The sequence below is a fragment of the Vulpes lagopus genome, chromosome 11 (assembly GCF_018345385.1).
Source record: "Vulpes lagopus strain Blue_001 chromosome 11, ASM1834538v1, whole genome shotgun sequence".
NCBI classification, from domain to species: Eukaryota; Metazoa; Chordata; class Mammalia; order Carnivora; family Canidae; genus Vulpes; species Vulpes lagopus.
The window spans coordinates 16,466,033-16,479,627 of NC_054834.1; the positions used below are offsets into that span (position 1 = coordinate 16,466,033).

At 38.2% G+C, this 13,595-nt stretch overlaps 1 protein-coding gene across 1 annotated transcript in view; it reads left to right on the top strand.

Annotated features, from left to right (window-relative positions):
• The window catches only part of RELN (reelin), a 477,996-nt gene that overhangs the window by 253,090 nt on the left and 211,311 nt on the right, over window positions 1-13,595 (top strand). The window contains 1 exon segment of the mRNA XM_041722153.1: window positions 13,176-13,272. Coding sequence (XP_041578087.1) covers window positions 13,176-13,272 — 97 coding nt within the window.

Below are 13,595 nucleotides of genomic sequence, written 5' to 3' on the forward strand. Positions count from 1 at the left end.
GAAAGGAAATAAATCTTCAATTCCTAATAGAAGAAATTACTAATATTTTTGTGTTTTCAGTGGCCTTGATTTTATACCAAATTAAACCTATTTTTAAAGTTCTTTGTTTTTATAGCACCACCCAAGAGAGATGGGAAGAAAGGGGAAAAGTTCATTTGTGAATTGGGGAGACTTCCTGCCTCTAGGAGGTATTTGTGATCTCCATACACGTATGCAATGCTGACTGGGCTCTTGCACAATGAACGGGTTTTCTATGTGCTTCCTAGAGGCTTCATGCACTAGCATACAATAGCTACCTGCTTGTGTGCTCCTGTATTCTTGACATTATAAACTCTAACAGCACTTGAAGATTTTCTCAGCCAGCATTGCACAGAAGCACTCAAGTTAAGCAGGGCCCAGAAGGGCCCCAGGTTCTCTGGGACGTTTGTTGAGCCTCTGAGGTTCATGAAGATCAATGTAGGCTTCATTCAGGTTCATCTTCAACACAGGCTGAAAGTGAGTAGCTTCCATCTAGCATAAAAAACAATCATTTGAAAGTCCATTTATCATGATCCCTGGGTGGCTCAGCGGTTTAGAGACTGCCTTTGGCCCAGGGCATGATCCTGGAGACCAGGGTTTGAGTCCTACATCAGGCTCCCTGCATGGAACCTGTTTCTCCTTCTGACTGTGTCTCTGCCCCTCTCTCTCTCTCTCTCTCTCTCTCTCTCTCTCTCTGTGTGTGTGTGTATGTGTGTGTGTGTCTCAGGAATAAATAAATAAAATCTTTTAAAAAATAAAAAATAAATAAAAGTCCATTTATCATCCTAATACATTATAATGTGATCATTTCCTTTTAAGAATGTTTTAATTGAGCCAAATCTGCCTTAAGTAGAAAGAGAAGAAATTTTAACTTTTCATTCTCCAGGTTCTATGAGTCCACATCTGAAGCTTATATAATTTTGGGTAAGGGCTAGGATCTCTTTAAGGAAAAACATACAAAATCACACATTCAAAATTAGGTGTGAATGCATTTATTTAGAATGAGAAAAGGATTCACAACAAATTACAAATTTTTAGAAGCCAACAGTACCCCAAAACCACAAATCCAGAAATAGAGCATCTTTGTTGACTAACTGAAATGCTCTGTAATACTTTTTACCCTGAAATTTTTGGCTGCATATTCTCCTGCATATTCTCTTCAAATACAATTTTATAATATTTTCTATAGAGGAAATAGAGAATTCTGGTTCTGGATCAGAGGGGTTTTTTGGGTAATTATTAACATTTGACCTTCCTAACTCCTTATTGCTAATGTCACTTAAATGTGTAGGATCATTATCAAATTGAAAATCTTTATCTTATTTCTTTCAGGCATGAACTGTAAGATCTCAGGGATTTTATAATGTAGATATTTTAAGCCCATATATTCCTTATAATACTGTACAGCATGTTTCCGTGTCTTTACGGCTCATTTTTATTGACAAACGATTTTTGCTGTTGGCATAAACAGGGAAGGGAAAAGAGCACTGGATTGGGAGTCAGGCCATACAGTCCTTCTCTGCCAGTTGACCATATAACCTTCTTGCCACATAACCTTGGGCAAGCGCTGAAGGCTGTCTGGGCTTCTGGCAACTAGTTTGTAAAGTGAGAGTGTTTTATCTCCATGACTCTAAGTACCTTCCCACAGTGGTCCTAAATCCTAGGACTAGGTAACCAAACAGACTATGAGTTAACCAGGAATACATTTTGTCTGAACATATGGTTATGATGTCTTAGTTAAGGCAGCCCCCAAAGAAATATCAATTTACCGTATCTTTATTCAACCAATTGTGGTTAACTTAAACTTGTAGTTTGTTCTGTCACCAGGAAAAGATATTAAATAGAGGGACATCAAGTGAACTATGTAATGTCACCCAAACACATCTCAGCATGAGAGATCAAATGAGCTGCCTTTCTGGCTCTTCCCGTTAGAGTGTCAGTCTCGGGGCACCTGTGTGGCTCAGTTGGTTAAGTATCCAATGCTTGATTTCAACTCAGCTCATGACCTGAGGGTCATGGAATGGAGCCCAGAGTTGTTGGACTCCATGGTCAGCAGGGAGTCTGCTTGAGATTCTCTCTCTCCCTCTGCCCCTCCCTCCACTTATGCTATCTCTCTGTTTCTCTCTCTCTAAAATAAATTTATTTTTTAAAGATTCTATTTATTTATTCATGAGAGACACACAGAGAGAGGCAGAGACATAGACAGAGGGAGAAGCAGGCTTCTAGTGGGGACCCCAATACAGAACTCAATCCCAGGACCCTGGAAACACAACCTGAGCCAAAAGCAGACACTCAACCACTGAGCCACCCAGGTGCCCCTCTAAAATAAATTTTTTAAAAAAGAATGTCAGTCTCTGTGTTGGTAGACCGAGACTGTAAGTCAGCCCTATTTCTTTAATATGCTAAGAAGTGTACCAAAAAAGATAATAAAACTACATATACTGTGATGAACACAGTAATATATAGAATTGTTATTATATTTTACACCTAAAAGTAGTATAACCTGTATGTTAATCATACTTTTAATAAAGGGTCTCTGCCTCTCTCTGTGTGTCTCTCATGAATACATAAAATCTTTTTTAAAAATTATACTTTAATACAAATATTTAATAAATAATAATGGAAGAGAGATGGAGAAAAATATTAAATTTTTTAAATAAAATTTTTAAAGTTTATAATGGTATCATTGTATTTCCAAAAGACTTTCTTCCTTGAGTTTAACTGACTCCTAGATTTATTTCATTCACTTTTTTCTTTTTCTAAGAGATTTCATTTATTTTAGAGGGAGGAAGGGCAGAGAGAGAAAAAGAATCTTTTTTTTTTTAATTTTTATTTATTTATGATAGTCACACAGAGAGAGAGAGAGAGAGAGGCAGAGACATAGGCAGAGGGAGAAGCAGGCTCCATGCACCGGGAGCCCGATGTGGGTTTCGATCCCGGGTCTCCAGGATCATGCCCTGGGCCAAAGGCAGGCACTAAACCGCTGCGCCACCCAGGGATCCCCAAGAAAAAGAATATTAAGTAGACTCCATACTCAGTGGAGAGCACAATGTGGAACTTGCTCTTAAAACCCTGAGATCATGATCTGAGCTGAAATCAAGAGTCAGACGCTTAATCGACTGAGCCACTCAGGCACCCTTTCATTCACTTTTTCAACAACTATTCACTGAGGCCCTCTTCTATGTAAAGTAGTAATCAAGACATTGGGGCGATGAGATTTGTGAGACAAAACCTTTGCCCAGATGGAGCTGGCATTCTGATGAGGGGAGGCAACCACTGAACGAATGAATATGTCAGCAAGTAATAAATGTGATGAAGAAAGTACATCAGGGTTTCAGCAAGAGAGGAGTAGCATTTTATTAGAGGTGGCTGGGAAAAGGTCTCTAAGAGTGTAACCATTGAGCAGAGGCTTGAATTGTGTAAAAGAGTTATGAGCCTGGCAAAAGGAACAGCCAACATAAGAGCCGTGTAGACTGCTGTTCTGTCACCACAAGAGCCTTATGTAAATGTGAGGACTAAATGATATTTTACTTCCTAAACGGTAAAGGTTGCTTAAAGGGTATGCATTTTCTGCTTTTTTCCTGAATGACAGCCGAAGCCAAGAGAAATGGGACTTTATCACAAGAAAGTTAGCTAGGTTTTTAAGTTCATATGTATCTCTGACATGAGAAATACTTCTGATAATTGGTTGACTCATTGATTGGTTGATTGATAGATTAATAATCTTGGCCTGGCTCCATATAACAAAGTAGAAAGTTACTTGTCTCTTTTTTTCTAAATTATACTAGGGATAGTACTATTTAAATATAACCAGAGGTAGAAATTGATACCAATTTCAGTTGTAACTTTAAATTGAGGTAAATGATTCATAGGTCAGACTAAGATTACAATGAAGTATTTGTTTGAATTACAGTGATGAGGATCTCTAACAGTAAAAGGAGGCAACCATAGAGAACTAAGTTTTGCCATTATTTTAATTATTTTAATTTTAAAAACTGATAGATACTACTTGACACTTGTAAGTATTTATGATTTCTTTATGGTAAATGTTTATTTCAGAAACAGATTTACAAGTTATTTTGGAATTTGTTATTTAGAATATAGATGTGAATTACCTGCTATCTTAAATTTAATCCCAATTGCACTATTATATCAAGTTAATGCTTTTCACAGAATTAAAATGTTTTAAATTAAGAAATGTTAGGATATTGTTTTTTTGAAATACAACTATTTTTTTAAAAAATCTCTTTGAAATGCCTTCCTATAGATTTGAAAGCAAACAACAAAGAAACTCTTTGGAAGAAGGTTAACCTTTTGTGTGTGGTCTGAAAACCTAGTCACAAGGTTATCCCATTGATCTGGGGGAGAAAGGTGACCTAAGGAGGTAGTGGTGAAGGTAAAGGAAAGGTATCGATTTAAAAAATACACAGGATAAGGGTCCAGAGGTTTATGTGGCTGCAAGGGAAGAAGAGGGATGTTAAGGGCACCTGTAAAGAAAGTGATGCCCAAGCAAACATGATCTTTCTTCCTTTTTAAAAAATATTTATTTATTTATTTATTTATTTATTTATTTATTTATTTATGAGGAGGGGGTAGGGACAGAGGGAAAGGGAGAGGGAGAGAGAGAATCTCAAGCAGACTCCCCGCTGAATACAGAGCCCAATGCCAGGGCTTGATCTCAAGACCCTGAGATTGTGACCTGAGCAGAAATCAAGCATTGGACACTTAACTGACTGAGCCACCCAGGCACCCCAACAGATTGTTTCTTTTTATTTAGTGCAGTTTCACTAATCATCTCTTATTATAGAACCTGAGAACCTAGTTAGTAACAGGCATGATATTTAGGCTAAAGGTGGTTCATTCCTTTAAGTTTTATTCTCTGTACCAAAAAAAAGGCCATTATGGCCTCAGATAAGAAGCCTGAGTAGAAGAAACAGTACAGAAGCTTCTCCCAACCTGTTGTGACCATGTGAAAATGAAGCACTATTTTTTAAATTTTTTTAAAATTTTTATTTATTTATGATAGTCACACAGGGAGAGAGAGAGAGAGGCAGAGATACAGGCAGAGGGAGAAGCAGGCTCCATGCACCAGAAGCCCGACGTGGGATTCGATCCCGGGTCTCCAGGATCGCGCCCTGGGCCAAAGGCAGGCGCCAAACCGCTGCGCCACCCAGGGATCCCGAAGCACTATTTTTTAAAGTGTGTTTTTGTTCACCAGAAGCAGTACAGTGAAGTGGTGAAAGTGTGATTCTGGTTTATCTAATTCTGAACCCCATTAACCCCCCCAGGACACTCCTTACTTGTAAAGGAGGCATGCACATAGTGGCACCTAACCTGTTCGTAGCAACCACTATTGTTCTTTCGAGTTATTAGAATTTTTTTCTTCATGAGTGCTACTGAAACGCTGATCAGATTTTCTGTTTTGTTTGGATGCTAGGAACTGTAAAATCAAAATTTCAACTCCACTCCAGCAATTATATGGACTTATACTAATTTGTCTTACTATCCTTCTCCCAGAGCACCTTCTTTTTCTTATCAGGTGGATTCTTCTCTTCCTCACTAATACATTTACCAGTGATACTAACACACAAGAAGTTTACTCATTTTGGTCTCAGTTTTTATTTCTGTGTTGAATGTATAGCATTTCCACTGAAGAGCCTGGAAATAGCCCCCCCCCCAAAAAAAAGAAGCCATAGGAAAAATGCACTGTAAGTTATTTGATAAGCAGTAATTCAACTTAATATTTAGCCTGTGAACAAGTATGGTCAGAAATGTGCTCCTTTTTCTAAGATAAATGAATTTTTGAAGTGAAACAAAAAATATTGAATCATAGCTGGAATATGTTAAATAGTATGGGCCAAGAACTGTCTTTTAGGCATGTTTCATGTATTAACTCCTTAATCTTTGCATCAATTCTGTGGAGAGATTGCTATTATTATTTACATTCTACAAACATGGAATCTGTGACGTGCCCAAGGTCACAAAGCTAAGCAGTATCTAAGCCCAGATTGCAACCCTGGTAGCCTGACTCCCCCATCCTCTCCTAGCCCATGTGCATACTTTCCTCTCTGAAAGATATGTTGCGTCAGAGGAGATTTCACTCTAAAAAGTAAAGTCAAAAAAATTATATAGAATTATCAGTAATGCTAACAAATGCTGAATTTATTATCTTGTAGACTTGCCTCATGAGACTAATTAAACCTATATAACACAAGGATATCTGGGTGCCTCAGTCAGCTGAGTGGCCAAGTCTTGGTTTCAGCTCAGGTCATGATCTTAGGGTGGTGAGATGGTGCCCCACATCTAGCTCCTCACTCAGCAGGGAGTCTACTTTAGAATTTTCTCTCCCTCTGCCCTTCCTCCCATTCACTATCTCTCTCTCTCTTTCTCTCTCTCAAATAAATAAATGTTTTTCAAAAACCCTATGTGACACATTAACATGCACCTATCATCAAAGATTTTCTCATTAATCCATAACATTACAGTTAAAAATAACATTTTTCAGTGTGTTTAGCTGGTTCAGTCAGAAGAGCATGTGACTCTTGATCTTGGGGTTGTGAGTTCAAGCCCCACATTGGGGGTAGAGATCACTTGAACAAATAAATAAGCTTTTTTTTTTTAAAGTAACATTTTTCTGTAAGGTTACAATTGTATTAAGTTTGTTCCTAAATGCAAAATGTTTTTTCTCCCTTAGAACAGTGTGTTTGAGGTGCCTGGGTGGCTCAGTCAGTTAAATGTCTGACTCTTGATTTCAACTCAGGTCGTGATCTCAGGGTTGTGGAATCGAGCCCCACATTGAGCTGCACGCTGGGCATGGAGCCTGCTTAAGAGTCTCATCTCCTACCATGCTCTCTCTCTCTCTTAAAAAAAAAAAAGAAAGAACATCGTGTTAATCTTTTCAAATATTCCGACAGAAACAAAACAAATCACCTTAAAGAGACAAGATAATGTCACAATCAAGAAGATATTGCACTTAAGAAACTTTTTCATGTAGTAGAAACATTCCTGGTGGAGAGGTCAGAACTCGTGCCTTGGGGGTAATACTCTACATGGCTTATGACTACCTTGTATGACTTTGCAAATTGCTTATTTTCAATTATGCTGGGCTATTATAATAAGGCTTTAGTAATAAGCAAAATAAATCATCTGGCTATCATTATTCTTCACATTACTTTATCTGGCTGACAAAAATGTAGTATAATTACTGGTGTAATTTGTCTCTGATATTTTTATTCCAAAAGCGGACTGGATTATAGAACCAGTTAAATCTTCTTAAGGCATATTCTAATTAATTTGGGGGAATTATTACCTGGGTGACTGTACAACAGTACCATAGTTAACCTGTAGTTGAGGAAATAAGTAGTTCAGGTATCCTAAAGCATGATTGTCATGCCACCCAAATGTCTTTTCACTTTGACTCTTGAAGTCAAGTCAAAAGTTCTTAAGTCTCAAAAAAAAAAAAAAAAGTTCTTAAGTCTCAACTCCTCTTGTAATTCCCTTTAAAAAAAAAAAAGATTATTTATTTATTTGTTTATTTGTTTATTTATTTATTTATTTATTTATTTGACAGGGAGTAAGAGAACCCAAGCAGGTGGAGCGGCAGGCAGAGGGAGAGGGAGAAACAGGCTTCCTGCTGAGCAGAGAGCCTGACATAGGACTCAATCTCAGGACCCCAGGATCATAACCTGAGCCGAAGGCAGACACTTGACTGACTGCAACCCAGACACCCTTGCAGTTCCCTTTTTTAGTAGAAACATACCTCAATAAAAATGAAGAAATGGAGAATTTAAAGTAAATAAATTATAGCAAATTTACTCATGATCCAGCCAGAGTTTATTGAGCTCCTACTGTGTACCAAGCATCATTGTGAATACTAGGGACATAAGCAATGGGCAAGACAGATACAGTTCCTACTCTGACAGAGTTTGCATCCTAACAGGATATGGATGTTGAGCAAGTAAATGATCAAATAAACACAATAAATTTAAATACTGATCCCTACTATGAATAATACAAAGCTGAGTAATAAGATGGAGGATGATTAGTGATTGGGAAAGACTTCTTTAGATTGAGTGCTCAGAGAAGGCTTCTTTGAGGAGGGATTATTTGCACAGATAACCTGAGGGAGAAGAGGGATCCAGGCAGGGGAAAATCGGGGTGGGGGGGAGATATGAATGGAGTGAGGAGACAATAGGGTATGAGGAAATTGACATAATAAATGTAGTTTCAGGCAGTGAGAAGGAACGCAGAAGCCTTGGGATGATGGAGTGTCAGGACAGAATAAAGAAGTCCAGAGTACTTTATGGCTGGAACATAGTAAATGAGAGGCAGAGTGGTACAGGGATGTTTGAACGTGTACGAGTCAGCAGATCGTGAAGGATTTCGTATATCAGGATGAGGAGCTCATCTTTTTGTTCCTAGCACATGAGAAGCCTTGAGATGGCTTTAGGCAGGGAACAGTATAATTGTTAAAACATTTTAAAAGACTCCTTTGTTTTTAAAAGACACCCCCCCACACTGCTGTGAGGATGATGGATCACAGGAGGATAAAGGAGAGCAAGCAAACAACCAAGACATGTTCATGATTTGACTGAGGTGGAGCAGTTGAGAGGGACATAAGCGAAACTACATTTTGGAAGCCGAACTCTCAGCACAGTCTGATGAGCTGAAGTGGGGCATGAGGCAATCAAGGATGACTACCAGGGTTTTTGTTTTTTTTTTTTCATCCATTTGTTTGAGCCTGTGGGGTGGTTTCATTTGAAATGAAAAGACTAGTGGCTATTCAGCAAGTGGAAACCCAGTACTTCCAATTTTGCTATAGTAAGTTTGAGATGTTCATTAGGGATGATAAATAGCAGTTTGGATCTACAAGAGTGAACCTCATGGGAGGTATAATCCAGGGTATTGTCTGTGGTAGATGTTATTTAAAGCCTTGAAAGTGAGAAAGATCATCAAAGGAGGCAGTGTAGGTAAGAGAAGAGAAAGGCGCTAAAACAGTTTGAGGTCAAGAAGGAAACGGGAAGTGAAGGAGGTGGAAGCCAAGGGAAGAAACTACCCAAGAAAAAGGCAGAGGTCAGCTGACAAATCCTGCGAAGAAGTCAAGTAACTTGAATTTGGGGTCTGTTGATTTGGCAACATGGACCCCTGCAGTGAGCTTCAGGTTAGTGCTTGAGAGCAGGAGCCTGGAGAGAGGGTGGCGGTTGTGGGGAGAGAGAATAGGATGTGAAGATGTGCCGACAATCACTCGACACCCTTTTGAGGGGTTTTGCTGTACAGTGGAGCAAAAATAGAATGAAAAGGAGCAGAAGGAAAGGTGACATCAAGAAAATGTTTGTTTTGTTTTTTTTAAGGTGAGAGATGTTCTGTATGTTTCTATGATGTTTATATGATGTTAGGAATGATCCAAGAAACTCATGGGGAGAGATGGATGATGCAGGACAAAGAAAGAAGAAATTTTAAGGAGCAAAGAGGAGGTGGGATCTAGACCATACAAGGAAGTTCACACTGATTAGAACAGAAACACTTCATCTGCTACAACAGGAGGGAAGCAGAAAACACTGGTACAATGGAGAGAGAATATAGGTAGATCAGGTAGAGAATAACAGGTAGATCTATGGGCAAAAAGATGAGGACATTACTGTCTGTGTTTCTGTTTCTCTTAACTGTATGCATTGCATTCTTAACCTAATAAGAATTAACTCAGACTTACCATTTTATGTTAAAATTCTGAAAATTAAAAAAAAATAATCCAGTAGTTTTATTAACTTGATAACACAAAGCAAGTTATAAAAATAGCTCATGGGCACGCATTCAATAGTACAAATTCAAGATATCATTAGTGAAGGGCTGTTTTATTGCAAGGTAGTTACGGGGCATTATGTAGATATCTGCTTTAGCAGAAGAGTAAAGATGGCTTGTGTTTATGTTGCAGTGCATATGTTTCTTAATCCATAGGACTACCTGTAAGACAATAATAGGCTAGAAATATTTTTAGTAAAAGTATCCACCATTGTATACCGTGAGATTCACTAAATAACCAATAATAATGTAAATGACAGGTAGTGTAAATAACTGTAGGTTTATCTTTATCACTTATCAATTTATTTTTCAATTTAAAATCAAGAATTGACAGCCAATAACAACTGGAAACAACATTAATGAAGTGCCTTTAACACAAAATATCCTATCCTCCCCCACACTATGGGTAATTTCAGTAATCTTTGTATGTGTAGCTCTATGTGAGAGTCAGATTTCTTAGAGTGTTGAATTGGGATCCTCAATAAATCCTAAAATTTTGCTAATTTTATTTATGAATACAAAACTTTGGGAACCCTTAATCACTGCATAGGTTACTTGTACCCTTGCCATGGGCAGAAATGAAAACATAAGGACTTTACTCATTTGCCTGGAATCAAAGGAATCACAGGAATCACAGGAATCAAAGAAAGTGTTTGGATTATTAGACCAGTGAAAGTCCATCAGTGGCTATCAGATATACTTGTATAACCATGATCCTGAATTATCTTCCCTCCTGTAGCACTTCTTTGCACACTTACACATTTGCTACTTTAGAGGGAAGGATTACATTGGAAATGATCTGAGGGGAAGAAAATGGATCTGCAACAAGAGGGTATTTTGAATTTGACATTTGGGTTTGTCTTTCCTTTCCAGTTTTAAATTTCAGTGTTGGCAGTTAAAGACTTGACTTAAGACGAGAAAGAAAGGAGAGGAGAAAGAAAGAGGTACCTGTTGCAGATGGCCCCTGGTCATTATTGCCCTCCTCACTGTGTGAAAGGTGCTTTGAGGCATGTGACAACTCTGCATCGCAGCAAATGGCGGCAGGGAATTGGGGGTGCCATTAGCCACCTGTGCACATGGACATTGATGAACTCTTCCCCTCATCCCAAATAGACTCCAGTAACCATTGTCAAGCTGGGCAAGGAAAATCTCAATCTTCTGGCTGAAGTCTGTGTGACAGTGGGGTTGCAATTCAGAAGGGAATATGTGAAGAAAAATGGTATCCGGTGTATGTGGAACAACTACATCCAGAGTGGGAGTGGGGGATCATTTACCCATTGAACTGGTACCATTTGGAATGGGATTTTGTGCGGGACGTCAGGGGGATGCAGATAGCCAAAGCCACTGGTTCTGTTGGGGGCGCTACTTCCAGCTCAGGCCTCCTTCTTCAGTTCTCTTTTCCGGGGTGCACATCTGATCTCTAGGAGCTCTGCATCTTTGTCTCACGGCAGGGAGAAGCACAGCTTTATCCTGAAAGTACTGAGGAACTGTTGAAGGTTTGATTACAGGCAGGGAGGTAATATGATTATGAGTTTACTTGTAGGAAGAGCACTGGCAGCCGTGTGGCTAGAGAAGGAGGTGAGAGGCTGGAGACAGGGAGGCCAACTAATGACCACTGCGGAGTCCTGGCAGGAGCGAATGAGGGTCTTACTGACAGTGCTGAGGAGAAGATGGATTTATAAAGATTTTAGATATGCAAGAATGTAATGACTAAATAGCCGAGGAAAAATGAGTCACCTGCCCAGTGCCTGTGTTTTATAGGTACATAACGAACTAAATTCCCCAACCTTGAGATGCCAGCTTAAGGAAATAGGAGAGAAGTCATATTTGTCATCACACTAGAACACATTTGTATTCTGATGCTTATCAGCTGTCCTTTTGTCTTAATTGGTAAACAGTTTGAAGGAATTGCCTTCTGTAAGGCACATGTTTGGCTATCATTCGCTTTACCTGTTCCTTTATCAGGGATTCACCTTCTCCATTTGCTTTTAGGAGCTAATGGTAAACACAACACGAAGGAGGCACAGAAGTGCCATTGCAATTCTTTAGGCTGATTTGAACTTTGTTTTGAAATAAACAGATTGTCAGCCAGTCCTCATTCTTGTTTGTTTTAGTTTGTCCCATATAATCCCGGCCCCTTCCAATTGCAGCCTCGCAGCTTGATATTTATTTTAAGCAGCTGCTTATAAAAAGTAAAATTTAGCAATGATCAAAATGGCATAAGGTGGGTTTGTGTTTGAGCTTAAGGTTGCTGGGGAGCTGTCCTTTGAATATCCTTTCTTTCATACTTTTTCTACCCACATTTTGGCTGTGAGAATAAATCTGGGAAAACTGCCTTTTGGCCTTTTAGCACATTGCCAGCTTTGGCGATTGCAAACTAACTGGTGTTGTACTAAACACCACTGAAATAAAATAAATGAGTCTATTAAAGCTTGGAACTCCTGAGAACTACAAATGTAAAAACCGTCAACAGATGCCATTTGCTGAAACCGAGGCTCCTCTAGCAGATGGGTGAAAGTTAAACATAAATTGCACTATTTCTTTTTCTGTTAGTTCATTTGTTTTTAATATAGTATGAAAAAAATCCTGCTATTCGGTTACAATAAACTTCTGGCATATGTTTCATGGCTGTTTTGGGTATTCTGAGAAGATCTTTGAAATGATAGTCATGCTATGTTTTATTATATGACTTCATTGAATGTGTAGAAACACATCCTTGTCAGAGTTTTAAAACTTTCCTTGGTCATATTTCCAGTGTGGAAAATCATAGTGAGAAATAATCACCAAATGTTCACAATGGGACATAATAATGTCTCTTAAATCTTTCATGGTGGGCTCTCGTAAAATAGTATCAATCATATCTAATAGTTCTCATTCATTTAGTACTTGAATTTTCTTCACAGTATTTTAGTTTCTCACATGCTGTCTAATCATTTAAATAACACACAGAAGAATGGTACTTTTCGTCCTCGTTCAATTTAATGACTTATATACCATTTAATGCAATCACTATTAACTAATATTAACTTGCAAGAACTATAATGACATTATTAATTATTCTAGAATATTTAGATATTTCTTGGCATAGAATTGTTTATTTTATAATTTAGTTTGGTTTAGTTGTGTATCTCCCAAGAAATCTGCAGAGGTTTTTTTGCCTTTTTCCCGATTTCTAAGTGATTTATCAAATAGTATTTATCAGAACTAATCACAAGAAATTTCAGCATAGTTGGAGGAATGGTGAAGCAAGTAAATAAATATTTAAATGGTTATAAAATTATCTCACATTTATGAAGAAGGATAATATGCAATTACAGTGTTTTTTTAACTTTGAAACTTAATGTTATTGCTCTTTACAGGCTCGGGTTCATGTCGCTTTAGTTATTCGGACCCCAGCATCACCATGTCCTATGCCAAGAATAATACCGCAGACTGGATTCAGCTTGAGAGAATTAGGTTTGTTATCATTTAAAGTAGTTTCATAAATCCTGACATAGGTGGATTTCTACTTCCCTGTTTGCCTTCATTCCACCACCGATTTTACTCTTCATGGTTAAAAGTATTCTGGTTGTTAATTACCCTGAATTACCTGCCTGCACATATGACTCTCTGCCTTATTTGAAGAAGTATTGTTAAAAGAGTCATTTTCCATTCAGAGCCTCCCACGGTTCATAGTAGCTGTAACAAACCATTTTTGGTAAAAGCACATTTGGGAGAATAACCTTTATGATGGAATCCTCCACAAAATATCATCATTCTGCTCTCTGGCCTGGCTATGG